Below are 27,979 nucleotides of genomic sequence, written 5' to 3'. Positions count from 1 at the left end.
AGTTCTGCCATTTTATTTTATTTAAATATGTTTTATTTGAAAGGCAGAGTTACAGAGAGGCAGAGGAAGAGAGAAGTCTTCCATCTGCTGGTCACTCCCTAAATGGCAATGGCCACAATGGCCAGAGCTGCGCCGATCCAAAGCCAGGAGCCTCCCCTGGTCTCCCACGCAGATGCAGGGGCCCAAGCACATCTTCTACTGCTTTCCCAGGCCACAGCAGAGAGCTGGATGGGAAGTGGAGCAGCTGGGACTTGAACCAGCACCCACACGGGATGCTGGCTGCAGGCAGCGGATTTACCTGCTACGCCTCCGCGCTGCCCCCACCCCCTTTCTTCTTTACTCTGGGTAATAGCAAAGAAAATGAGCTACCGTGCAGCCGGGACACTGAAGTGCAGTAATGGACTGGGCCGGTGTGGAAGTGATAGTCTTCTAGGTTCCTGGAGACTGCTGTGAGCTGTTGCAGAGCCCCGAAAGGTGTGCGTCTGTTTGCCCAGCACCCTCCGCGTCAATCCCTGGCACCAGGGCAGGGGAGAAGGTGGCCTGTACCCTGCAAGGCCCGCGACGAGGGGTCTGAGCTGCTGCCGCCTCCTTACTGCCGAGGACCCGAGGGTCAGGAATCCTGCTGAAGCCGGGGCTGCGGTGTGTGCTTAGCGCCGGGGCTGCGGTGTGTGCTTAGCGCGTGCAGGTCTCCGGCTGGTTCACCTGCTCCAGGTCCTCTTCATCAGTGACAGGACGGCCACCGTGTTCTCTCAGGAGTTCAGATGACGACAAAGTGGGCTCCAGTCTGTCTCGGGGGGACGGAGTTACTTTTTGCACAGGGCCAGGGTTTCCTGTAAAAATGAAAACAAAGCAAAAACCAGAATAAACCCCTCAAGACCAGACCCGACCTCAAGATGTCTTCTCCTATAGTTAATGGTGACGGCATCCCAGCCCCATGGGGCAACGAAGAGATCTGAAATCTGCAAGTGAAGCCGAAAAGGGAGTTTCGAGTCTACTTTGCAGGCGACTGAACTGTTGCTACCATTGAAGCCGATCCCCTGCAGGGTGCGCAGGGTGCGCAGCAGGCCCCTACAGTGGTGTGGACACGCAGGAGGTCCCTGCACCTGTTCCCCTTGCTGCTGCTGTTTGTGGTCGCCCTTCGTTAACCCCATCCTCCAAACCCCACTTCCAAAGGGAGGCCCAGGTTACCTGGGAACTTGTAGCAAGTGCAAGGCCTGGAATCGCAGCTCCAGGGGTTGCAGCCAAGGATTGGAGGTGTACCAAACTCTCCTTGGGATCCTGACCTGAGCTCAAGATTGAGAAGGGCCGTGCTAAGATACCAGGGTTAAACGCACCCAACTGATACTAAGCCAAGCAGAGGAGTTCCCTCTGCCTGTCCCATCCCATTCTGCTGTGAGTCAGGACTCTCTCCTGGAAAACAAACAAAAAGACCTTGGGCCACACAGGAAAACATCTTTTTTTGAGTGTGCAGCTTTTGATTTCCTGGCCTGACACCCAGGCACCTTTAGTACCTCGAACAAGGGGCTGCTGCCGTTGACCAGATGATGCAATCGTGGTCAGATTAGGTCATTTGCCCAAGGACACAGACGGGTGGAATCTGAGCCCAGCCTAAGTCACATGTTCTTGTCACCACAGCATGACTCCTAGGCACGGATCCATCGTTGCAACATTCTTACGTGGGAAGCGCACATGCAAGGTCAGCCGAGGTATCGCGCTTTCAAACCACCCAGTTCTTGGTGAACATGCCCGCCCGGTGTTTACTGGTTCTCTGGGCTTGAACAAGGTGTACACTTTTCGTTCATACTGGGAAGCGGTTCTGGATAGTTGCTGGACCACTGCGCTGCGAGATCGGGATCTGGGTTCAGGTCTTTGCCCTACAATTGGAGGAAAACTGCCCAGGCTGCTGGGCCCGTTTCCTTTGCCTTTGAGCCATCACCTTTATCGGAATCTAAGGAGGCAGTGACCCAATTCAGGTTGCACCCGCAGCAGGTGTGTAGCACAAGCAGTTGGCCTCTGCAGTCAGCACCCGGGTGAAGATCCTCCATCAAGCCAAGCCAATGGCTCTTCCCCCAGGAACTCCCAAACCAATAGCAACAATAATTATAAAAGACCCTCCAAATCAGGACAGTCTGTGGTGCCGGCGCTGTGGCAAGCAGGTAGGGCTGCTACCTGCAGTGCCTGCATCCCATATGGGTGCCAGTTCGAGTCCCGGCTACTCTACTTCCGATCCAGCTCTCTGCTATGGCCTGGGAAAGCAGTAGAAGATGGCCCAAGTCCTTGGGCCCCTGCACCCATGTGGGAGACCTGGAAGAAGGTCCTGGCTCCTGATCGGTGCAGCTCGGGCCGTTGCAGCCATCTGGGGAGTGAAGCAGTGGATGGAAGACCGATCTCTCTCTGCCTCTCCTTTTTTCTGTGTAACTTTTTTTTTTTACTTTTTAACTTTTATTTAGTAAATATAAATTTCCAAAGTACAGCTTTTGGATTACAGTAGCTTCCCCCTCCCCCATAACTTCCCCTCCCACCCGCAACCCTCCCATCTCCCTCTCCCTCTTCCATCCCATTCACATCATGATTCACTTTCAATTATCTTTATATACAGATCAATTTAGTGTATATTAAGATTTCAACAGTTTGCACCCACACAGAAACACATCTGTGTAACTCTTTAAATAACACTTAAAAAAATACAATCAGTCTAACAGACCTGTTTGTCGTCTTTGAATATCTTGAGGCATCCAGTCTCATTCTGGTCTTGTCATTCTAGAATTTGTAGAACTGCTGGAGCGAATAAAAGGAAGAAAATATTGCTGGCTCTCAATTAGCTGCACTACTGGAGAGGAACAGTGCTGTGGTAGAGGTTTTTTTTTTTTTTTTTTTTTTTTTTTTTATTCATTTCAAAGGCAATGTTAGAGAGGCAGAGGCAAAGGTGCAGAGAAAGGAGACAGAAGTCTGCCATCCGCTGGTTCACTCCTCAAATGGCCATCATGGCCAGAGCTGGGCCCATTCAAAGCCAGGAGCCAGGAGCTTCCTCTGGGTCTCCCACCTGGGGGCAGGGGCCCAAGCACTTGGGCCATCTTTTACTGCTTTCCTAGGCCACAGCAGAGAGCTGGATGGGAAGTGGAGCAGCTGAGACTAGAACCAGTGCCCATATGGGATGCCGGCACTGCAGGCGGCAGCCTCACCCACTATGCCACAGTGCAGTCCCCAGGTTGGAGTTTTAAAAACGGCTGCACTGATTTTTTTTCCCTGAGTAAATTAACTTCTCTAATTATATTCTGCACAGTTGACTGTTAGCAGGCATTTGTACTCCTGGGGCGCCTGACATCTGACACCGAGAGCTGGTGGGGAGAGGGTGGTGCATTCGGTGGTCCAGGAATCGGTGTCCTTACTGGAAGCCCACACGGGGGCGGCCAAGAGGGAAGTAACTGCGAGGCGCTCTGTGAGTGTGAGCTCAGAAGCAGAGACTGCAACCAGGGCTTCTCTGCGGACGGGCAGACAGAGGGCAAAAGGGCTTCTTCTGGGTCTGAAAGGCACAGACAGTTATCTGGTGTTCATGGACTTGACGAAAACCCTGGGCTGCAAGGAGGGCCAAAGGGACTGAGTGGTGTTTCAAAGGATGCTTCACGAAATAAGACCAATGCATTTTAAAAGAGCGTTTAAAATCAATTTTATTGTCTGAATTTTACAAGTAGTCTTTAGAGGCTTCAAACAAGAATTCTGTTGCAAAACTCTAATAAATAGCTTGCCCCAAGTCCCCGAACAAAAGGTAAAACAAAATGAAAACTAAACTCAGAAAGGTAAGCCAGACTTCAGAATGCTTGGATGTTAGCAGTGTTTCTCATTTACAAATAGGTATCAGGCAATGTACAATCTCCTTCATACAAATCAGAGAAAGAGACAGACGGTTAATCTTTACAAAGCATTCCGAAATCTTCCTATTTCCATGATAGAAATGTCACCAAAAAAAAAAAAAAAATCCCATGGGAAAATCACAATCATGAATGAAACTGTAGCATAAAAACCTGGTGGTGGGGAAGGGGCGGGGGAGGAGGGAATCCTCCTGCGTTTCCTGGAGAGGAGCCAGCTGGTGCCTGAACCCCCCAGACCAGGGTGGCCACCGGAGAGGCAGAGGCGGCAGCTGAGTGACAAGTATGAGGGCGAGAAACCAGGGGTCTCTTCTGGCCCTCTGTCTGCGCGCCACAGCTGTGAGGACCCAAAGCAGCCTGTGTCCCTGGCTGGGAGAATCAGCATGGCCTCCAGGGATTCCTGTGGCAGAATCCTCGGGATGACCACAAGAGGGCGCGGATGAGACCGTGCTGGGGTCCCACAGGCCCCGCGCAGCTTGTCAAGAGGCCACTTGGTGAGCAGCCGTTGCTTAACAGGCAAGCAGGCGCACTCACAACTGCCCCGTCACCGCTAGGTTTTTTCCTAGTTACAAATACCAGTGACGCCTTGATTTGGAGAGGAAGATTTAGTAATTTAGGAAGTCATTTTGAGCAGGCTAAAAAATACTATTGTGCCACATTTTTATCTCGAAACATTTCAAACAAAAACAATATACGCTTTTGGCCGAAAATGAACACAGGTATAAGGTTTCACTCTGGGGGAAGTGAACTGTTGGGACTTGATTCCAATGAGGTGCTGCTCCCTTCAGCCAGAGACGAGACCCAGCTGTGAGGGCAGCTCTGGGACCCTGCCCAGGGGAGAGGCCGGGGCAGCAGGTGCCGTCAGCGCAGGCCAGGGAAGGCGCCTGGGGCTTTCCCGACCAGCGCTTCCAGGAGGCCGGAGTCTGCTGTGGCCTGGGGGGCAGGTGTACGAGCCACTCCGGGCGGAGGGTGCTCTCTTGGCACCTTCCTCGCCAGACATGTTAGGAAAGGAGGTAAGCGAGTACCCTTCCTCACTCCCCCGGTGAGAAGACAAGGACACCCTGCCTTGTCCTAGGAGCAGTGACATCTGTCGGGGAAACGGGGAAAGCTGGGGTCACCTGAAGTAGATAAGGAAGCGGTGGAGATAGGCAGATGGGCCAGGGGGCCCCGGGCCTCGGCCCAGTTTCTCTTTAAATACATAACAGGTAAAGATAGTGTGCAAAAAAATAAAAACATTCACATTTTAGCAGTTAAACTTTTATTTTACTCTTTAAAATTTTTTTTGTTTTTTCTTTTCTACAAAAGGCAGGTGAGGACTGCTGATCTGCTGCGGTTGGTTGTGCAGGCCGGAGGGGGCGAGGCAGGGGCGGGGCAGCGCTCTGAGGGGCTTGCCCTGCCTCGCCTCCCGGGCCTGCCCTAGCTCATGTCGATGGTGTTGAAGACCCATTCTGTGAACTTCTTCAGCTTGTCCGAGGCGCTCTGGGACTCCTCCTGCAGCCTCAGGTTGTCCTCGCGCAGGTGCTGCACCTCTGCCTGCAGCTGGGCTTTGTCTTCTTTCTCCTGGAGAGCAGAGCACAGGGGAGACACACTGAGGGCTGCACCCCCATCACCTGGACACCCCGCCTGGGGCCGGGCACGAAGACGCCCCAAGGCTGAGTCCCCAACACCTGGACACCCCACCTGGGGCCGGGCGCTAAGACGCCCCAAGCCCTGTGCCCCCTGGCCTGGCTCTGACCCTGTGCCCCCAACACCTGGACACCCAGCTTGGGGCCAGGTGCTAAGATGCCCCAAGCCCTGTGCCCCCCTGGCCCGGCTCTGACCCTGTGCTCCCAACACCTGGACACCCAGCTTAGGGCCGGGCGCTAAGATGCCCCAAGCCCTGTGCCCCCCTGGCCCGGCTCTGACCCTGTGCTCCCAACACCTGGACACCAGCTTAGGGCCGGGCGCTAAGATGCCCCAAGCCCTGGCCCCCCCGGCCCGGCTCTGACCCTGTGCTCCCAACACCTGGACACCAGCTTAGGGCCGGGCGCTAAGATGCCCCAAGCCCAAGAGACAGGGTTAAGACGACCCGCTGTAGGATTCGCTTGGGACGTGACTACGTTAGCGTGCATTTTCAAGTCTTTGTTAATAAGGGCTGTCTGGAGTGTCAGGCGAGAACGGTGACGAAGCCGCAGTGGCTTCCGCCAAAGGGCCGGGCGGAGGGCTTCTCGACGTGTGCAGGGAGGCCTTCTGGCTCTGGGGCTGTGGGCTTTACCTTCTTCAGGTCCTCGCGCAGCATCTTCAGCATGCCTTCCAGCTGGTCCACCTTGGAGGCCAGGGTAGGCGAGGAGTCTTTGCTGCTGGGACAGAGAAACCAAAGCCCACGTGGGCAGGAGCCTCCGCGTCCGGGGTCCCCCTGCCCCCACCCTGTGAAGAGGCTGTATTTGTAAAATGGGTTTCGAAGTCTAATTACTCAGTATGGCCAGGATCCAGTGTGCATCTTTTGGTTTAAAAAAACCACAAAGTAGTAATTTTAACAAAGGGTAATGGGGCTTGAACTGCAGCCAATCGATGGCTTCCTTTGTCAAAGCCGTCGTGCCCCAGCCAAGGGGAGACAATGAGGGAAACAGCCGCTCTCTGGCAGACACAGGCGGCAGGAAGGGTTCCTCGGGACGCTCTGGGATCTCTGCGATGGGGTGACCAGGACAGCCCTGGACTCTATTTCCCACTCCCACAGTGGGAGCCAAGCCCCGGCACCCACATCCTCAACACTGGTCTCAATATCGTAACGGGCAGCGTTTCAGAAGCGCGTCAAAGCATCCTGGCTCGTGTTCTGGTGACTTCTCAAGTGCTAATACTGCCATGCTAGTGGGGCGGGCAGAGGACGAAGGCCCTCCAGCCAGCCAGGGACCCAGCTGGGCACGCTCCTGCCCCGAGCCCTAGGACCTCCGTCAGCCTCTCTTCTGGCTAAATTCAAGTTGCCTCGGGTTTCCCCAGTGAGCTCCAGCTGAGTGGTGTCTTCCCTTGGGGCGAAGGGGCTGTGACTCAGAATGCTTGGAAGATGCAAGTTGGAGTTCCTGACTTGATGACTTCTGACTCAAAATCTAAACGGGGCACTACGTAGGTGCACAGCGCTGTAGCGTCTGACAAACAGGGTGACGATGACTCCAAACAACCAATCAAAGGAATGGCTTTTCCAAGGGACCTGCTCGGCTGCAATCCACAACTGCACATTGTGGGCAAGAGGCTTGTCACATGCTGTAAGCATCGAAGGCCAAGGAGGCGGTGCTGAACAGTACAGTGGGGCAGCGGTGCCCGCTAGAAGTCATTGCCAGCGGTCAAAGTTTAATTTGGAGCAAAAAAGTTTGAAGTTTAAGCATCCGAGGGGCTTCAAAAATTTATCAAAAATGCATATTATAAAAAACCTATGTATGGATTTCAAATTTACACCAAAATCAACTTTTAATTCCATGTTCCACAAACATTCTGCACTCCCCTGTACTACTCCTGTCTTGATTTCTGTCGCTCCCCCTCTTCATGGAGCAACGACACAGGACCCTGCGCTGTTCTTTTGTCTGCTCGGCCCTTCCCGGGTTTGCTGCTGGTTCTTCCCGGGTTGGCTGTCGTCCCTCCACCTCCATGGAGGGGCGGTTCCCCCTGCCACTTTCCCCACTTCCGCGGGGGAGCGGCACACCGCCGGCCAGCTCTCTCAGGGGCTGCTCAGATGTTCCTCAGATGTTCCCCTTAGATGTTCCTGGTGCATGTTGTCTCTCTCCTCCTTTATAGTCCTCTTCCACCAATCCCAACTCTGCTACCCACATGCCGAGTACGCTGCTCTCCTCCAATCAGGAGCGGGATCAGCTCCTGCAGGTTACTGGTTGAACTGGAGGCAGCTGTGTAGAAGCTGTTTACTCCTCTCCCAGTGCCATATTGTGGGAGAGCAGATGCATAGAATAAGTCTTAATTCCAGTAACTCAGTCTAGTCCAAGTTGCTCCCCACAGATTTCTGTAAGGGAATGCTCTGTGTGAGCGTGTGGATAACATTTGAAGACGTTCAGCTTAGCACTTGTTCAGTGCATGCTGAGAGAGCCAAGTACCGATCCTTGCCCTCACCCACGCTGCTCTGGGACGGGGGAGGCCCCATCCTAACCCGGCAGATCCTGGGCTCTCCTGCAACACTGGCAGGTTGGCAGCAGGCAGGCTGACAGCCGCGCTGCCCCAGGACAGGAGTGGACGCCCCTGCTCTTAGCCTTTCTGCACTAACAGCACTTCCCTGGGTGGGGCTTGGAGAAGCAGCTCACAGGAGCCCCAGTGTGTGCAGCAATGGCGCGGTTCCCACTGGTGCCCATGACACTTGGACTCTCAGCTGCAGAGGGTTTCAAGGGAGGGGAGACCCTCTGCAGTGAGTGGGCAGTGCCTAACGAGGGTCAGAAAAGCCAGTCTCTGCACAGGTCTAACGCCCAGGCACGGCCCCAGAAGCAGGTTTCTTTCTAATTCACAGACAACCTTAAGGGGCCTGGGGCTCCAGCTTCCTGACATAGCAGACCCAAAGAGGGACTGCTAACAACGACCATTAGGGTCAGCGAGGGAAGATGGGGGCCTGGGGTTCTTAACACAAATGACGCCTCCTACCTGGCCCAGTAAGGCCAGTGGGCCTACGTGCATTAGGGCGTTCACCAGTAAGGAGTATCCATAATGCCAATTCTGCCAGCAGCCACCGTGGGGGTGTGTATGCAGTGTCTGGCGCTGCCCTCTCCAACTCCACAGGGCCTCCGGCTCCTGTCCCCCGAATCTGCATCCCCAGCAGGGCTGGGGGAGGTGCCCTCGCTGTCAGGTGACTCACCTGCCGTACGACTTCATCTGGGCCAGAGCCTGGTCATCGAGCTGATCGCCGTTGGAGGCAGCACTCAGGGGACGATGATTTTCATCACTAGCAGCAAAAAACGAGGCTCTCTGGACTGGAAGGAGAGGAGAAACCATTCCGTGTTCTGGAACCACACCCCTAGGCCCCACGTGCCCCAAGCCAACAGCCAGTCTACGTGCACAGTCAAGTCTAATCAGGGTGCCAGGAAAGCAAGGCGTCACTGCTGCGGCCCCGGGGGACAGCAGTATCCCTGTGTCCCCCCACACAGCAGCTGCTGTCAGTCCGCAGTCTCTGCTGTGCCCCAGGGCCCCAGGGTCCTCTTTTAATTGCGTCCCTGAAGAGAGGCCCGTGCCCAATTCCAGACCAAGGCTTTCCACTCTGTACTGACAGACATGGGTTAAAGAGCTAGAATTAAGATTCTTGGAACTCCATGAAGTAAAAAGATACTTCAAAACGTTTGTGGGAAATGGAATTAAAAGGTAGGTTTATTTTGGTGCAAAATTTTTTGAAATATATGCACTTTTCCAGTATCTTCCATTACCTTTTTGAAGACCCCTTGGGTGCATGGATTTTGTGCCAAATAAAGTTTTAATTCCATTTTCTGTGGATTTTTGGAAGAAACCACATTTCCCACAAGATGTAGGGTCCACTTCAGTGGACTTTAACCCAAGTCTACACCATCCATGTTTTAAACAATTTATATTAAAAATCTAACATTTTATATGAAAATGAATTGACAAATTGGAAAAATTAGTACTAAGGAACCTCCATCAACAGACACAGAGGAGGGAGGGCACGGGGACTAATTGCTGACTGCTCCAGGGTTTCCCGACTTCTGAATTCTGTGGTCTAGCAGATAGCAGATTGTTCCTCCAAACTAAGACTTAACAGCAACTTTCGGTTCTCATGAGAGCAGTACAATAATCATCTGTTATTGTAACGTCACAAACCACATGTTAGCACCAAAAATGCTGCAACAATCTTACAGGCAGTCTTAACTCACAAAAGACAGGTACTGACATTATATCAGCACACACACGCACACACACACACACACACACACACTGCATTCATTCCTTTCTGTTTTCACTTCAGCAAACCAGATCAGCACCAGTCTGGGGCTCTGCCTTTAGGAATCACCAGTGGAAAACAAGCTCAGAGCCAGCAGGCTGCAAACAAATGATGCGGCCGGAGCACCTGCACCCGGGAGCTGGACGAGCTGGGCAAGAGAAGCAGCTGGCGCTTGGCTGGACCTGGGGCGCGGCCAAGCAGGCCCAGCAGCCTGACCTTTGTGATCGTGCGTTTAGCAACTACGCCTTCACAGGTGACGAAAGACCCTCTCTGCGCATGTGTTCCTTTTGGTCAAGGGACAGCTGGGGTTCCTCTACCCTCTGCCTTCACACAGGGAAGATTGGACATCCCCGTGCCTAAGTGCCCAGCCTGTGGCCTGGCCCTGCTGGGTACCAGCTGTGCAGAGAAGTGCATGGCTGTTGGTGAGACTGGATCCCTCACCCAACCTACTTCAGCACGGCCCTGCGGGTCCGGGGCTGTCCCGCCTGCAACTTTGGTGAACTCACCCTCATAGGCTTTGGCGGCATCTACCAAGTTAGACCAATCCAAATCTGCAGCAGTGTCAGGCAGGGGCATCAAGCCAGGGTCCGGCATGGGCTGCCTTCGAGTCTCCTGGATGTCGGTGAGGGAGCTGTCTGAGGCCGAGAACTCTCCTGCAGGAAAGGAACAGGGATGAGACACTGCTCGTGTCCACCAGAGAACCACTCAGGAGCTGAGCCATCTCCTGCAACACAACAGCTGTTCCCAGCATTAGTGCCCACCTTGAAACAGGAATTGGCTTCCTCCAGTCTCTTTTTTTTTTTTTTTTTTGACAGGCAGAGTGGACAGTGAGAGAGAGAGACAGAGAGAAAGGTCTTCCTTTTGCCGTTGGTTCACCCTCCAATGGCTGCTGCGGCCGGCGCACCGCACCGATCCGGTGGCAGGAGCCAGGAGCCAGGTGCTTTTCCTGGTCTCCCATGGGGTGCAGGGCCCAAGCACCTGGGCCATCCTCCACTGCACTCCCGGGCCACAGCAGAGGGCTGGCCTGGAAGAGGGGCAACCGGGACAGAATCCGGCGCCCCAACCGGGACTAGAACCCGGTGTGCCGGCGCCGCTAGGCGGAGGATTAGCCTAGTGAGTCGCGGCGCCGGCCCCTCCAGTCTCTTATAATCCCTAACTGTCTCTCTTCCAGCACTGTGAGTCTTGGGAAGAATAGTTTTGCAAGGAGTCGTGACGTCTGCTTTGGGGGACTCATCTGTCCAGAGTGCCCAGGACAGCTCCGGCGTCCCTCACGGAGCCAAGCAGTTCAGGCAGGAAGACGAGGCTACTTCAACAGAGCTGGAGTTGGAAGCCACACTAAGGGTGTTCATTTTTGCTAGGAGGACAACAGGACTTCTTTTTATTTGGACTGGGAGCTGAGATCTGAACCCAGCTGCTGTGGTCTCCCTGGGACTGGGAGGGCCGCTGGGTGCCAGGTCAGATGACGGGAGAAACATGTCAGACAGCGCCAGGCTGCTCGGGGGTGACAGTGGTGTCGGCACTGTTCCCCTCCTGGGACATGGGGCCATCACACAGGAAACTCTCTGGTTTAGTTTTGGGGGACAGCCATCTAACATCGAGCTCTTTCCAAGGTGACACTTGGTGTTTGGTTGGTTGAATAAAAATATTGAACCAGCGCAACAATTCATCAACTGACCTAGCGCAGCCTGGGGCAGGGAGGCACGATGACTCAGCGGTGTCCTCTGAAGGTACAATGCTATGTTCAAGTGCATGAAGACACGGGGAAAGGGAGGACGGGCGGGGGCTGGGAAAACAGAGCCCGTGAAACAGAAACGCCTCTGGAACATAAGCGGGGAGAGAGGAGCCAGAGCGTGCGGGCCCACCAGCAGGACCACCCCATGAGGCGGCTGTCGCAGCCAAACCCAAAGGCACAGCTGCAAGTGAAGCTCCCCATGGAAGCCCGGGAGCACCAGCAATACCTGCTTACGACGAGTTAGAAAGTTCCTCCGTGTGACAGCCCGCCGCCCAGAATACATTTAGTGCTCATTTTCCCCTTCAGATTACATAAAGAACTGCCCTGGAGTGCAGCTGCTGGTTATTAACATGCTTAAGATTAGCAAGAATTATGACTGAATGGAAGGAAGTCAATAAATACTGCAAGAAACAAAATGTTCACTTCTGTCTGCACTTGCTCCTGCCAGGACAAGCAGGTGGAAGAGGGATTTCTGTGTGCCACTTGGAGCCCTACAGCCCTTTTACCTTGAAGCCCCAACAAAACCCCCTCCCCCTCGCCTCCACACTCCTCAGAGGTGGTCCCCACACCCCACAGGGCCTAAAGGTCAGCCATGCAGGGACCGCTCAGCTTAGAGGACACAGAATCGCCACAGCTGCAGCCTGACGTTGAGGAAAGCAGGAGGGGACGGCAGGTGCTCAGAGCTGCCATTCCTCCCCTCCCTTCCCACCGCCCCGAGGGAGCCTCAACCCCAGGCCTCCTGGGTGGACAGTGCCCACGTACACACGACGCAGCATCACACAGAGGTTATTTTTACAGCTACAAAGGTTTCAAAAGTGAAGGGAACTAAGATGAGCACTCAAAGGTGGTGGGAACTGGAGGAGCAGTGACAACTTCATGGGGAGGAGGGGGGAGGGGTGTACCAGTCACCCTGCACGGGGAGGAGAGGGGAGAGGGAGGGGTCACCACTAAGATGTCTTCTAGTCTATAGTCTGCTTTTGAGGCAGCGACCCTCTCATGTGTCAGCTGTGACGGTGAGGTGCTGGGGGGCCCTGAGTGATGTCTGCTGGGGGGAGTGGCAAGTGGGACAGTCGGCTCAAGGGCAACACAGGGAAAGCAGAAGAAGGAAAAGCAGCAGGTGGATGAGTGTGTGAGTGTGCCGGAGACAGGGAAGGGAGCTGGGGTCCGTGCGGTGTGTACCACAGGCCACAGCAGGCCTGATGAGGGGAGGCTGGGCCAGGCCTCAGCTGTAAGGGTGCTGTGGAGCTGGCACAGCTTTAAGCCTGGAGCCCAGGGCCTGGCTCTCAGCAGAACTGGGATGCTGCACATCTGAGCTGTGGCTGCTCCGCCTCAGACCCAAGTCCCTGCTATTATGCCTGGGAAAGCACCTGGGCCCTGCCACCCACGTGGGAACCCTGATGCTATCCCAGGCTCCCTGCCACTGTGACCATTTGAGGACTGAGCTAGTGGATGCAACATCTCTCTCTCTCTGTTGTTCTGCCTTTTAAATAAATACATCTTTTAAAAAGTGTGCAAACAAGGCATATATGAGGTGACTTCAAAAAGCTCTTGAAAAATGGAATTTAGTTTGTACAAAAAGACTTTGAAATCCATGTGTTTTTTCATTAATACATGACCTCAGCTTTATGAGGACCCCGGGAGCATGGATGTCAAAGTCATTTTGCAGCCCAGGGCAAAGGCACGCTCAGGGTGGCGCCCATTCTCACTGAGCTGCTTGTGAGTGATGCTGCTGGCGAAGAGAGGAGGCAGGACGCAGCTGAGGGGCTGACACCAAGCCCACATCCTGGCGCCTGTGAGGCAGCGAGCGGTGGCAAGTCTGGGTTCCTACTGTGGCTGCGAGAGGCGGCAACCCACTGTCTAAAAACAACGTCGCTCGTGTGAGGTGTGAGCCCCGGAGGCCAATCAGCGCAGCAGCAGGGACTCCCAGCCTCGCCTTCAGGCACGGGCATGGGCGAGGGCTGGGTCACAGGAAAGCTCAGCAGAGCGGAGGCAGGACTGGCCCCCGGCCGCTCGGCTGCAGCTGGCAGCCCACTCACCGTGCAGGGACTTCATTCCCAAGGTGTAGGACGGCCTCCGCAGCGGGAGCGACTTGGGGAGGGAGGGGTACGTGCTGCTGAAGAGGACATCGTTGGGCAGGGCCTGGTCCAGCAGCGAGGCCCTCGACGTGAAGAAGTGCTCCCGCTGGCTGCTGTAAATGCTCTCATCCGACAGCGTCCTGTGCAGCGCCCGCCTGGAGGTGGGGGTGCTGGGGAAGGGGGACTGCGGGGAGGACAGCGCGTGGAACTGCAAGAGAGAAGAGGGGAGTCTGTTCAGCTTCAGCCACCGCGGACGAGGCTGGGGGCGCGCAGCTGGTGAGGAAGTCCCTCAGGACCTGCCCAACCCACCCCTGGAGCCCCAGCGAGCAGCCTTCAGGGCACGCTCTGGAGCTAAAAGCGGAGTCCCTCGTCCCTGTCTCCAGCACGCGGCCTGCGCCCGCCATCGGGACATGGGTTATCAACAGTGCGGGCTGTGGAAGAGAACAAGGCAGCTGTGAGCTTCCATGAGTCCTGCGCCTGGGACCACTCCTTGTTCTTCCTCTGAGCTCACTGCCACGTCTGTACCTGGGGGACGCCTGTGGGCTGATCACTGTGGCCAGGGCCAGGCCAGCAGTGTCATCCCAGAGCAGAGAGACAAAGCCCCAGGAGCCAGGCAGAAAGAGCGTCTGACCCTCAAGGCCGTGAACTTGAGAACCTCTCAGGTGGGCAGGCATCAGGAGTCACACAGATGAGTTTATTTCATTATGTATCTATCCATGAAATTAAAACGGTTAAGTCAGCTTTAAAAAAGATAACTACTTCTCCTCAGCTCTATAAATGGCAAGCAGTTCCGAGACGCAGCTCTTGTTGACGTCTTTCGTCTTTGTGACCAAATATGATTTCACTTGCGATTTTTCTACAGATAGCAGGCTTCTGAGAATCCCTTCCCTGAGAAACGGGACTGGCCTTATTCAAGAGTCAGCGAGCACCTGGCTTGTTGACAAGTCAGCCCTCAGCTGTTCACCTTGTTGGGGGCTCCACGTGGAGTAAGGACGGAGCAGCAGGCTGAGTCAGCATTGCTGTCCACCGTGGGGCTTCCCGGGATGCCTTGCAGGGGCACAGAGAGGGTGACTCAGCAGAGGCTCCACTCGGGAGGCTGCTGTGACAGAGCTGGGATGCAGAGCTGCCACTCAGGGTCCTCCACGTGCTCTGGGCCTGGCGGATGTCCATTCACCAGGCCGAGAGCTAATCATGCCAAAGGGACCCCCAACGTGGTATGCACAGCTGCAGCACAAGTATGAAAGGATGACTGATTACACTCATAACTATGCCCAGGGTACGACCAACTCGGTAAAAACTGTGTTCACTTAACAAAAATTCCTGATGCATTCAAGATATTTATGTCCTTGCTTAGAAAATAGCTGGCGCCACGGCTCACTAGGCTAATCCTCCGCCTGTGGCGCTGGCACACCGGGTTCTAGTCCCGGTCGGGGCGCTGGATTCTGTCCAGGTTGCCCCTCTTCCAGGCCAGCTCTCTGCTGTGGCCCGGGAGTGCAGCGGAGGATGGCCCAAGTGCTTGGGCCCTGCACCCCATGGGAGACCAGGAGAAGCACCTGGCTCCTGCCATCAGATCAGCGGGCTGCGCCGGCTGCAGCGCGCCAGCCACGGCGGCCATTGGAGGGTGAACCAACAGCAAAGGAAGACCTTTCTCTCTGTCTCTCTCTCTCTCTCACTGTCCACTCTGCCTGTCAAAAAAAATAAATAAATAAAAATAAAAAAGAAAATAAAGTTTCTGTGGGCCCAGCGTTGTGGTGAAGTGGGTTAAGCCATGGCCTGCAACACTGGTATCCTATATCGGAGCACCGGGTTGAGCCCTGGCTTCTCTGTTTCTGATCTAGCTCCCTGTTAATGCACCTGGGAAGGTAACAGATAATGGCCCAAGTACGCTGCCACCCATGTGGGAGATCGGAATGGGGCCCCTGGCTTTGACCTAGCCTGGACCTGACTGTTGTGGTCATCTGGGGAGTGAACCAGCAGATGGAATCTCTCTCTCTCTGTAGCCTTTCAAATCAATAAAGAAAGAAAATTAAGCTTCCGTGATAAAAGCTTTGTGAAGGAGAGCTGGTATGGAAATGATGACTTCCTTTCTCACTTGTAAGAGTGGCCTTGAGAGATGTTAAATTCCTGGCTCCAGTGTTTAAGATCAAACCAGTTCATCTCTCCTTTACCTGCCAGGTTCTAGGACTATCGCAGGCCAAGTCTAAGATCTCACCTCTGGTTTTTCCCAGTGGCATTCCTTCTCCACTGAGGCTTTATAGGGGAGACACACTCTACCAGTTCTACTGCCAGCCTCTTTGGGAAACATAATACATTTCAGGCAGTAAGTAGGTTGGGGCTTGGCATGGTGCTGCAAAAGCTGAAGTGGCTGCCTGTGATGCTGGCGATCACATGGGAGTGTCAGTTCAAGCCCTCATTACTCTCTTCCCAATGCAGCTTCCTGCCAACGCGCCTGGCATGCAGCAGATAATGGCCTAATTACTTACAATCCTGCTGCCCACGTGGGACACCCAGATGGAATTCTGGGCTCCTGGCGGTGGCCTGGCCCGATCTGGCTGTTGTGGCCATTTGGGGGAGTGAATCAACAAGTGGAAGTGCTCTCTCACTCACTCTCTCTCTCTCCCTCACTCTCCTCCTCCCTCCCACATCCCCCACACTTTCAAATAAATATTTTTTAAAGCTATGAAGAGGTCCCTCTGAGCGGCGTGTAGGGTTAGAAGTTGTAATGGCTGCACTGCGGGGAGGAAGTGTGCACACCTGTTTGGTTCATGAGAACGCCCCCTGCCTGCCCTGCAGGTGGCACACAGGACTGCTCTGGGCAGCGGCCCACTGCTGCCAGCCCCTGGAAGGACCACAGGGAGTTCAGAGAGCATCCCGGTGGGGAAGGGCCTCCCAGTTGTGTTCCAAGGAGCCTTGCGAGTTCCTTACAGCACCACTGCTGGGAGAGAGGCTCAGGTGGGACCCAGGAGCCACACAATTCCCCTTGGAGAAACTCTGCCTTCTCAGTTCCACTTGTTTTAAAAAGGCAGGGATGTGGGAGCACTCCAGAGCCTCACTCTTCTACTCTGGTCTTCTAATGAAGGGACTTCAAAAAGTGGTAGAAAAGGATAAAAGATAAGCTTGTAAGGTGCAAAAAAAACCCTGAAATTATATATGTGTATTTCACAGCTGAGAAGTGGGGCCTGCAGGGGTGGCATTTTGCTTGACGTCATTCTCCTGGCCTCCTCTTCCTCTGGGCTGTTCCCCTCGCTGTGAGTGACAGGTGTCACTCATGGGAAGCAGGAGCCCAAGGAGACTTTTGTCTGGTCTACACCCAAGAGCACTGGCTAGAAAGCAGGACTAACAGCTCACCCTACCATGTGCCCGCTCGCCAGGCTCGGCGTCTCCCAAGCTGCATGCCTGGGACCATGTGGGCCCTGTGGCTACTCTCCAGGTGGGAGCGCCGCCATGTCCTACACAGGCAGCCCGCTCTGCTGGCAGATGGGCCTGGGACTGCCCCCCTGCCACTGATATGAATGCTGGCTCACCAACAAAGCCGACCTGGCTCCAGCTGGCACGGCCCACAGCTGGCCACTCCTAGAACCCTGAAGCCTGGCGTGCTGATTGGAGCCTTAAGCCAGGGGTGGCCTGGAAGTCTCCTCGAGGGCACGCTGGCCTCTGACACAGCGGAGCCACAGCCACTCAGATGGTGACTCCAAGAAGATGTGTGGACTTGCTTCACTGCCCTCATCTGAAACCAAACCGGCTCGGAAGGGACAGGACTGGAGAAAGACGCCGGAGCGATTCCCAGTCCTGCGCCCTCAGCACCAACACTGTCTTTGCAGAGGGTCTCGTACTGGCAGAGTCACGACAAAGTGCACCCGTCTCTGGAGGAAAGTTACAGTGGTTCCCATTGGAAAACAAGCCACGACCTGGAGTAAGGGCAAAACAGACATTGCCTACTACTATTTCCACTGCGTGAGGAAATCTGAAGAACGAGTGCTTTGCACTTGCCCACTGCCAAAAATGTGAAACTAGGAATCGGAGGAAAGATTCCTTTCAAAAGGGCAGGTTTTAGTTTTCTCCAACCTCAAAGGAAAAAAATCTGAGGTAATTTTTATTTTGAAACTGGTACTTAAAAATTTTAATATGCCTCTTTGGGTTTTGGTGGGTGAAGAAGTTTCAAGCACTATCTTTTGCAAGGTTGCTAAGGAAACCATGTGTGCCTGGATGATGAGTCAGAACTGCTAAGTGCTGGCTTAGGAAACAGAAATCCCAGCCCCGAGAGCAGCCGTGTGCAGCGAATGGTTTAGTAAGACGATGGACCGAGCTTTTCAAGCCTTCATTTTTCAGCATGACTCCAGGGTGGTCCCTGGGTACGCTGTGAAGTTTGGGAGGCACACCAGATGCCCCCCTCCCCGGGGTGGGGGGGGAGGGCACACAGACACCTGCACGGAGAGCGAGGCTGAAGGCGGGGCGAGCACGCAGCTCTGCCGCCCAGCACGCCTCCTCCGGCACAGTGCGGAGCCGGTGAAACAGTGAGGAAGTATTCTAGCTTCCACCTTTCAATCCATTCTCAAAGTCCTAAAGCTTTGGCCATCTCTACAGACCACAAACCATGGAACTTGGAACACAGACAACAGAAAACTTCAAAGGTGACTGCCATGCCCTCCGCAGGGGCGGGCGTCCTTTCTCGGGCTGCCCGGCACACCGCGGACAGAAACACCTTCTGCTCGGAACGCAACACGTCCAGGCCCAGCTCGGGTCCTGGGAGCCCGAGGCTGCGCAGCCAGCTGCAAGGTCCTCCTGCTGGACGGGGAGCAGCCTTTCCCCATGAGCACTCCAAGGCCTGGCCACTGACACAAACAGAAATGCAGAGGCAGTAACAGCCTGCACTGAGCCCAAAGCAGGCAGCTTTGCAGAGTGAAGACGCCGCGGAACCCCTGATGAAGGAGCGGACAGAGCAGGCCGTCCACCCTGCAGACGGCTGCTGTGTGTGGTGGAGGAGCAGAGGCCAGGTCAGAGTGCAGCAGGCAAAGGGGGCAGAACCTGAGACAGGACGGCAACCCCGTGGTCAGAGAGCACTAAAGCCCCTAGGCATGGCGGGAGCCATAGTGTGTCTGCAGCGTTCCGAGAAGCAGCATCATGCCAGGGATGTCCAGGAAATTGTGTGCTTGGCCTGGGACCCGCGGGGAGAAGAAACAACTGTGGGGCTGGACAGGAGCCGGGGGGAAGAGATGGGGCCGGAGGGGCAGAGCACTGTTAGCACTGTGAGCTAACCCCTGGGAGGGGAAGCCAGCGGCCAACCCTCGCGCAAGGTGGGCCTGCGGGCCCGCCAGCTCTGGGCCGTACCTTGAAGTTCTTCTGCGAGTCAGCAGTCGGGCTCTCCAGGTCGATCAGCTTCTTGAGGTCCTCCTCGATGGTGGACTTGGAGGGTGGCTTGGGGGATGCACGGAGGTCCCTGGTGGATGCCCGCAGCCTGGCGGGGGCCATGTCGTTGCCGTCACTCTGATGACGCCTGCGAAGAGATGGCAGAAGTCAAGGGACCGGAGAAACATCAGAGGAGAGAAGCAGAGCGTTACTTCTGTGGACGCCCTCGGCATCGCCTCGGGCCAATGGGAAACACAGGGTCAAATCCGACGAGCAACCCCTTTCATGGACACCGTCAGCTCCAGGCCAGCGGGAGCAGTAAGCTTGGGGAAGGACTGCAGAGTCGCAATCCCAAAGCAAACTACACAGACAAAAGCAAAACACAAATGACTGAAGTTTCTGCTTTGCCACCTGGTTTACAAACTCAAGCCTTTGCTCTCAGGGGTACTGGCTCACTCTCTAAGGTTCTCTCTGGCCCTACTGGCCCACCTGAGAATTCGTCGGAAGGCAGTGACAGACAGGAAGCCAACACAGCGGGTCCCGGTGTGGCCTGGGACCTGCTCTTTCCGAGGAGATTCAAGATTCTAACTAAATGCTTTCCATTCTGTGAGGGGATCTCAAAAAGTTTATGGAAAAACAGAATTAAAGGTAAACTCTGGAATATTTTTGTGAAATCCATGCATGGTGTTTTCATAGGATACAATGAGGCAGATAAATAATACAGGATATAAAAATAATTCCTCCACCAAGCCAGCGCCTCCCACCCCAGCTGGGTCTCCCCTGTGGTCAGTTGCCACCCCAGGCTTCCTGGCCTCGGTCACGCGAGAGGACTCTTACTTTCTTGTGTCCATAAATCCCACGGAGTTTATGGTTCCTTCGGGCTTTTTCCATCCAATCAAGTACTTGCTCGTGGCGCCCTGGCGGGGGTAGAAAGTCCTGGGACCGGACGAGGAGGAGGAAGATGAGGAGAAGGAGGGCGCGAGCTGGGGGGCGGTGGCAGGATGCAGCTCTTCCTTGGGGGAACTTCTGGCACTGCTGAAGACGACAGGGCTGGCAGAGTGCCGGGAGCTCATGGTACTGCGCAGAAGCGGGACACAGACAAGATGAGCCAAGGTGGGGGAGGGGAGCACCTGAGGGTCTGCACGTCAGTGAGGAAAGCATGATCTGGGATTGGCCGGTTAAAGAACGATGAAATTTTTCATTAAATTGTACTGGGGCTGGCCTTCCTTGCATTCTCACTATGGTTGAAATGTCTGCTCAAGGTCATGGTTGCTGGGGCTGAGTCTACGTTTTAAGTAAAAACTGTTATGCTCTCTGGGGCACTTTATTCTTCTTTTTTTCCCCAAAGATTTATTTTGAAAGAGTTACAGAGAGAGGAGAGACGGAGAGACGGAGAGACGGAGAGAGAGAGAGAGAGAGAGAGAGATATTTCATCCACTGGCTCACTCCCCAGATGGCGCCAATGGCCACGGCTGCGCCAGACCACTGCCAGGAGCCAGAAGCTTCGTCAAGGTCTCACACATGGGTGCAGGGGCCCCAGGACTTGGGCCATCCTCCACTGCCTTCCCAGGCCATTACGAGGGAGCTGGATTCACCTGGAGCAGCTGGGATATGAACCAGTGCTGGCCTCTGAGTGTGTCAAACACCCTGGCATGGCAGGGGTTGGGCACAGTGAAGTTTGGAGGGGTGAGCCACGGAAGAGTCACCCTCCATAGGCCTCGCCCTCCTCCACTGGGGTGTGGTGACGCCAAGTGGAGGCGAGAAGGAGAGCAATAGGACACAGCTCTCCACAGACTCACATCCACAGTCAGAGGGCCACTCTTTCCCCTGTAATTTCACTTTTAATATTTGAAAGGCAGAGAGTGAGCAAGAGAAGAGATCGCCCATCTGCTGGTTCACTCTCCCTATGCCCACAACAGCCATAGTAGGGCCACTGTGGGGTGACAGGTACTGAATTACTTGGGCCATCACCTGCTGCTTCCCAGGCTGCACATTAGCAGGAAGCAGAGAAGGTGAACAGAGCTGGGATGGAACCCAGGCACTCTGATATGGGATGCAGGTGTCCCGGGTGGAGTCTCGCCCACACCAGATGCCCTCCCCTCGACCGGGCACACTGAGTTCTTGTGCCCATGGCGTCTGGCTTTAATACTGGCTCTAAAAAGCTTCTTGGTATCAACATTTTGAATGCTGACTAACGATCACAAAACTAAAATCTTCAGGACTAAAGGAGTCCAACACATAGGAATTTCAAAACTGAAAAATGCAGAACTTTCAAAACGGCAGTGAGTCTACACTAAGCGCTGACGGAGAGGACTGTGTGGGTGAAGTCCCCTGGCTCACGGGCCCTACGTTCAAACCATTTGCGTGCCACTGGATTCTCCAGTTCAGGATGGCAGTAGACACAGCCGACTGTTGCTACAGTGGGTTCTCAGCTCCTTGAGGTTTCATAACAGACTGTGGTCCCAAAGCTCTACTTAACACATCTTCACTTGCCAAAAAGCAGAGTTCCTGCCCTGAGCACAGTACTGGGGTCACTTCCTCAGCAATGATGGATAAAGCAACGATGGGGTGGGGAGGGAGGGGAAACATGGAAAGTCCCCATTGTCTTTATCTGCAACTAATACTAAACAGTTAATTTTAAAACTCAGCAAAAGCAAACCACCTAATGGTCTAAAGATAATCTTGACTTCCCTTCACACTCTACACCAAATCACTTAGGGGAGGGCGTTAGACGCGGGGTTAAGATGCTGCGTGGAATGCCAATGTCCCATGCTGGAGTGCTCGGAGTCGAGTCTCAGCTCTGCTTCCAATTCCAGCTTCCTGATAAGGTACATCCTGGGAGGCAGCAGGTGATGGCTCAAGCACTTGGGCCTCTGCCACCCACATGGGAGACCTAAGCTGAGTTTTGGGCTCCAGCCTTTGGCATGGCCCAGCCCCAGCTGTTGTGGTTGTCTGGGGAGTCAATCAGTAGAAATAAGATCTGTGTGTGTGTGGCAGGGGTTTTCAAGTAAAATGAAAATTAAAAATAAACATTAAAAAAAATCACTTCGAGACAGTATATTTAAATGTGAGTCTAAGACCTTGGATCCTGGGGAGGAGCTTTCTGCAATAGGACCCCAAGTGAAAGGACCGAGGCCCAGCAACATAAAGAACTTCTGTTCAGCGAGACTGCATGCAAAACATACATCCAGAGCAGGTAACCAACTCCTACAAACCAACAAGGCGGAATCCCGGCAGAAAAACGGGTCAAGACTTGAAAAGGAATTCCACAAAAGAAGTAATCTAAAAGGCCAATAAACATGTCCAGCATCATCAGTTACCAGGAAAATGCAAATTAAAACCACAGTAAGGGACCACTGTATGCCCACCAGCATGGCTACAATAACAGATCTACAACAGCGAATGCCAGAAAGGATGTGGAGCAGCTGGACTGCTCAGACTGCAGGTGCAAGTGTCGTTGGCTCGCACGTCAGCCACCTGGTTCACGGCCTCTGTGGAGGCTGAACGAATGTACCTGTGTATCTTATGACATGGCATTAATGTTGCTAGAAACACAAAAGAAATGTATATATATAGATACATGTTTAGCAAAGTACATGTATAAGGATTTGGTACACCTCCAAACTGGAAACCATGTAAATATTCATCAACAGATACATTAGTTACAGGATGTTCTACAATATAAATATAATATAGCAATGGAAATAATGGTACTTGCAGCACATGGGTAAACCATAAAGATACAAGACACACAGTAAATCATGTTATTACCCCATTTATATAAAGTCCAAAAATAGGCAAAATGAGCCCACGTGTTTAGGATTCCGGACTGTGTTTGCCATGGGGACAAGGAGTGTATGCCCAGGGAAGGCATGGGGGTAGGTGTCTGGATGCTGTCAGTGTTCTGGTTTTTGATCTGAATAGTGATTACGTTGGCACACTTACTTTGTGAAAATTCTCCCACACATACATTTATGACATGTGCCCTTTTCTGTATGAGTGTCATCTGTCAATTCAAACATGCTTGCCAAACAGTCAATGGCCAACACAAAGCTGGGTTAGCCCCGGGACCTCTGTCTGGAGAGAGAGACAACCTGGAGGGCTGGCCACACCCACTGGGTCACCTCATTTGAGACCAAGGAGTACTATTGCCTGTATTTTTCTAACTAAGGAAGAGGAACTGGGCTCAAATTCCACAAAACATAATAAAAAGTAATTAGACTTGTTCTAACACCCTGGACCTTTCAGAGACTAAATGCTTGGTTAAAATAAAAACAACTCGCCAGAAGACAAAGTAGACTGCAGAGTGCATTCACCTCCACAGCATTCCTCCACGTTCTCCAAAATAACCTGCTGGCTTTACCCTGATGTACTGCACAAAAGGGAACATCAAAGAAGAGGCTCAGAAGCGTTGAGGGAGAGAGCAGCACGCACGGTCCGTACAGCTTTTGGGGTGCTTTCTATGACTGGGAACTTAACCACGCCCACTATCTCCTGGGGAGGCATCTCCAGTAAGCACCTGTAAAGGCCAGCATTGATAGAGCCAAAAATGCCAGAAACACAAGACTCCCACTAAAATATTTGTCAAACACAGTATTTCTCTTGGCATCTGTCACTATGTAGCCTGCTACAAGCTGGGATTCCCTTATTTGAACTGCTTGGGATCAGAAGTGTGTTGGATTTTGTCTGTTTCTGGGTTTTGGAGTGTCTGCACATACATTAGGGATATCATTCCAAACCAAACATGAAACCTTGTTGTTTCATATAATACTTCGTACACATAGCTCCAAGGTAATTTTACACAAAATATTTATACTTTTCATGGTACACATTCATGGGGTACAGTGTGACATTTCCACACATGTATACAATGCTTAATCATCAGATCAGGGTTCCGTGACATATCTATCATCTCAGTGTATCATTTCTTTGTACTGACACAGTATCTTTTATAATTTTCACATGAAATAGAAATTTCATGGTACAGAATTTTCCACTTGTGGCAACATGTCAGATATGAAATTTTTCGAGTATTTTGGAATTTCAGATTAGGTATGTTCGACTTGTATGAATTCAATCTTTTCTTTGCTGATGGTCTGTCTCCCCTATTTAAATGTAAGCTCTGCGAGGATGGACAATGTTTCGTTTGGGTCTCTACTTTGTTCCCTAAGTTCAGGATAGTCTGGCAACTGGAGGCACTCAATTCTTGATGAAAGAAACCATCAAGGGGGCAGCATTGTGATGTAGCGGGTTAAGCTGCTGCCTGGGAAGCCAGCATCCCATATGGGCTCCACACTTCCAATCAAGCACTTGGGCCAACTTCCACTGTTTCCCAGGCAATTAGCAGGCAGCTGGATTGGAAGTGGGGCATCCAGGACATGAACTGGCACCCACAGGAGATGCTGGCACGGCAGGCTGTGGCTTTATCTGGTATGTCCCAATGTCAGCCCCTCAAACTAGATGTTGATTTGTAATGCTAGAAATTATTAAATTTATGCTTCTATTTACAAGTGTTTTCTTTAAAGGATGACTGCTTCAGTAAGACCACTGACCTTGATTCCTGGTTTTGTCTAAGAGCACAATGGCTGACACCAGCTTCCAGGTATGAAAAACCAGCACACACAACTGTTTACTGATCATAATCAAGACAGCTCTACTTAGCAATCGCTTAGATTGGGGAACAAAGGTACACACAGATTCAAAGCTTTCACTGGTACGTCTTTGTCAATGTACACAAAGTAAGGGGGTGTTCAGTGGGCAGGAGAGCATCACTCGGGGCTCCTGTAAATAGCACAGTCCCTGTCCTAATCCCAGAGATGTTCATGAGTTGGGGTGGAGCCTGGGAGATCCAGCACAATGTCCCCCCAACTCTGCACACCCCTGGGAACTGCAGCTTGGATCCAGCTGGATTATTCAAGTGCTGTGACTTGGTCAAAACTCAACTTGACGTTTGTCCAGAACAGGAAAAGTGAAGCCGGAGGGGCCGTGCTTTCAAGCCCTGGCCTGTGGCCATCTTCAGGGCTGCATGCACACGCAGAGTCCCTGGCCCCACAGCAATAAGCTAACAAACTTCTGGAGGATTCTGGTGTTTCCGGGTGCTCAAACATGACTGCATTTGCCCCTCAACTCTTCCCATTCAGCAATGGTCCATCTCCTCCTGCCTCTGCGACGCCATGCTTGGGCCAGCTGTACCTCGCTTGCTGGCCTTGGGCCCCAGCATCTCTGAAGTGGGTTTCACTGCAGTGCTGACAGTGTCACACTTTTTTTTTTTTTTTTTTTTAATTATTATTTTTTTTTAACAGGCAGAGTGGACAGTGAGAGAGAGAGACAGAGAGAAAGGTCTTCCTTTGCCGTTGGTTCACCCTCCAATGGCCGCCGCGGCCGGCACGCTGCGGCCGGCGCACCGCGCTGATCCGATGGCAGGAGCCAGGAGCCAGGTGCTTTTCCTGGTCTCCCATTGGGTGCAGGGCCCAAGCACCTGGGCCATCCTCCACTGCACTCCCGGGCCACAGCAGAGAGCTGGCCTGGAAGAGGGGCAACTGGGACAGAATCCGGTGCCCCAACCGGGACTAGAACCCAGTGTGCCGGCGCCGCTAGGCGGAGGATTAGCCTAGTGAGCCGCGGCGCCGGCCAACGTCACACTTTTTAAGAGCGACTGTGTGACAGGGCTGTCTCGCGATCACGGAGACTTTGTGTTAATTCAATGTGCTGCCATTCTGTTTTACCCAGGGCAAGTGAGATCTCTTCGTAAGAACTGCAGGACATTAATGAGCCGGTAACAAGGAGGAAAAGAAGAGTGGTGGCTATACTCGGAAGTGACTGTCCTCAGCGTACAGAGCGCGTGTTTACCTGTAAGCATGGCTACGCTGGAGCCACTAAGAATCTGCCAGGGAGTCCCTGGATTCCACATGAAAAGACCACTAATTTCAGGCTTTACATCAATTCTAGGGCACTTCCCCCTTCCTAAAGGATGGGTCCACCTTGGGATTCTGAAGGGTTCCTCCAGGACATGATCAGCAAGTCAGAGACACCCAGTGCCTCACATCAAAGGAGGACAAGAGGCTCCAGGGTATCGGAGGCACCTCCTCAATCCATGCAGATGTCTCATGCTGACCCAATGTTCCCAAGAAACGGAGCCTGAGTGCCGCCCGTCAGAGTCCTGAGTGCCGGGAAAGTGCTGCTCAACCTCTGCACTGCCACCTCCCAAGTGAACGCTGCCCGTGCTCCTGCAGGCTGCCCATGGGAGCACTTGGGGATGGATTTTCGGCCGGGCCTGCTAGGGGTGGCTTTGGGAGAAGGAGCAGCAGTTAGTCTCGTGTCACACAGCTGGGGCAAAATCTGGGCAAAGTCTGAATGCTGGCTCGATCCCAAGGGGAGGGAGCTGACTGGGTTTGTGTGACGGCTTGTACAAATACCAAGTCTCCGGGCGCGGCGCCACATGGAAGGCCCTTCCCGCCGCCCTCTGCACTAATCAGCTCTGTACTGCATCCAGGGCTGGGCTCTGCCCATCAGGAGGGCTTCTAGAGACACTGATTCCCAAAGATGGCGGAGGGGACAAACAAGTGAAGTAGGGATGGCTAAGCTGGCAAAGGGGACACCCAGGAATCTACAGTAAGGAAAAACTGTCATCTATAGGAAGCAGGGGTTGAGTAAGTACAAGGGAGGGTACACTGACCTGTATAGCATGGAGAAATCAGTGCCCAGGCATATGCGGAAGAGGCCTCAGGGGTAACAGTGGGCCACAAGCTGCATTAAGTCTGCAATGCTAAGCTATTTAAGTAAGGAGCTAACCAGGTACCTATGAACATTATCAGTTTTAAAGATTTATTTGAGCAACAAAGTGAGAACACGAGAGACTGATCGATCTCCCATCTGCTAATTCACTTCCCAAATGGTTATAACAGCCAGGGCTGGACCAAGCCAGGAGCCAGGAACTCCATCCTGGTCTCTCACCTGGCTGACAGGGGTCCAAGTACTTGGGCCGTATTCCTCTGCCTTCCCAGGTGCATTGCAGGAAGCTGTGTCAGAAGCGGAGCAGCTAGGACTTGAACCAGCGTTCTGGTATGCATGCTGGTGTTGTGAGCCAGGGCTTACGCTGCTGCCCACAATACTGGCCCCGTGAATGTACCATTTCACTGGGCACAGCTGAGAAGAGTACCACATCCAATGTGGCATCTAAAAAGGATAAACAACAAAGCAAGAAGCTTGAGAAGAGAAATATAACTTTAGGTTGAAACACAACCAGGGGCAGGTACAGGAGCTTTAGGAGACTCCTGCTTGGGGCCAGCACTGTGGTGTAGCCAGTAAAACCAATGCCTACAACGCCAGCCTCCTATATGGGTGCTGGTTCGTGTCCTGGCTGCTCTTCTTCCTAACTCACTGCTAATGGCCTGGGAAAAGCATAGGTTGGTCCAAGTGCTTGAGCCCCAGCCAACCATGTGGAAGACCTAGACGAAGCTCCTTGCTTCTGGCTTTGGCCTGGTTCAGCCCTGGCTGTTGTGGCCATTCTGGGAGTGAATCAGTGGATGGAGAATCTCTCTCTCTCTGCCTCTCTCCCTCTCTCCCTCCCTCTCCCTTCTTCCCTTCCCATTTCTCCCTCTTTCTAACTCTTTTAAATAAATAAATATTTAAATAAAAGGCTCATGCTTGTTGAAGGAAAAGTAACAAGATAACTGTGTTAACACAGGAGAGCATAAAAAGGAAATGATACAAAACCTTTCCTCTTAAAAGGCCATTTATAATCTGTGATACATTTGATAACCTTTCACACACAAAAGAAGCTATTTAGTAGGTGGACCAGGTATTATTAGATTACAGATAAGAAACAGGCTCGGTGAAATGGTATCATTGACAAAATGCCACATGGCTGGTCAAAGGTAGAACTGAGCTTTGAACCTGGCTTTCACAACAGAAATCTGTTTTTCCAAAGTTGCCCTCTTCACTTGCCTGGAGGTGGATGGCTATAATAGTTTCTTTCTTCTTCCTTTTTCTAAAATGACTGACTTAGAGCAAGGACCTACACTCAACAATTAGGTTAAGGCAAGTG

The 27,979-nt window shown here is 53.0% G+C and overlaps 2 protein-coding genes and 2 long non-coding RNA genes across 28 annotated transcripts in view; 2 read left to right on the top strand and 2 right to left on the bottom strand.

The window, feature by feature from the left end:
• The window catches only part of LOC108175891 (serine/threonine-protein kinase MARK2), a 657,969-nt gene that overhangs the window by 78,039 nt on the left and 551,951 nt on the right, over positions 1 to 27,979 (top strand). The window lies entirely within an intron of this gene.
• LOC127484642 (uncharacterized) lies at positions 11 to 2,496 on the bottom strand. The gene is made up of 2 exons (XR_007911768.2): positions 1,189 to 2,496; positions 11 to 830 (listed from the first exon to the last, which is right to left on the bottom strand). It is a non-coding gene; the product is annotated as an uncharacterized lncRNA (long non-coding RNA).
• Positions 3,643 to 27,979, bottom strand: part of SIPA1L1 (signal induced proliferation associated 1 like 1) — a 429,087-nt gene continuing 404,750 nt past the window's right edge. For 17 of the 20 annotated variants that reach the window (XM_051826282.2, XM_051826275.2, XM_051826274.2 and 14 more), the window contains 7 exons: positions 19,771 to 20,010; positions 18,916 to 19,081; positions 13,549 to 13,795; positions 10,287 to 10,433; positions 8,689 to 8,803; positions 6,121 to 6,205; positions 3,643 to 5,426 (listed from right to left, as the gene is read on the bottom strand). In XM_051826282.2, the coding sequence (XP_051682242.1) occupies positions 5,283 to 5,426; positions 6,121 to 6,205; positions 8,689 to 8,803; positions 10,287 to 10,433; positions 13,549 to 13,795; positions 18,916 to 19,081; positions 19,771 to 20,010 (1,144 nt within the window). In that variant the 3' untranslated portion in view covers positions 3,643 to 5,282. The remainder of the gene's footprint in view (positions 5,427 to 6,120; positions 6,206 to 8,688; positions 8,804 to 10,286; positions 10,434 to 13,548; positions 13,796 to 18,915; positions 19,082 to 19,770; positions 20,011 to 27,979) is intronic. The other 3 variants (XM_051826287.2, XM_051826289.2, XM_070065189.1) reach the window with 1 other exon arrangement.
• LOC138847214 (uncharacterized) lies at positions 20,209 to 27,570 on the top strand. The gene is made up of 2 exons (XR_011384910.1): positions 20,209 to 24,535; positions 25,663 to 27,570. It is a non-coding gene; the product is annotated as an uncharacterized lncRNA (long non-coding RNA).

Source organism: Oryctolagus cuniculus, chromosome 20 (assembly GCF_964237555.1).
Source record: "Oryctolagus cuniculus chromosome 20, mOryCun1.1, whole genome shotgun sequence".
Classification (NCBI taxonomy): Eukaryota; Metazoa; Chordata; class Mammalia; order Lagomorpha; family Leporidae; genus Oryctolagus; species Oryctolagus cuniculus.
Note: the sequence above shows the minus strand (reverse complement) of the source record. Positions and strands in the feature narration are given on the sequence as shown.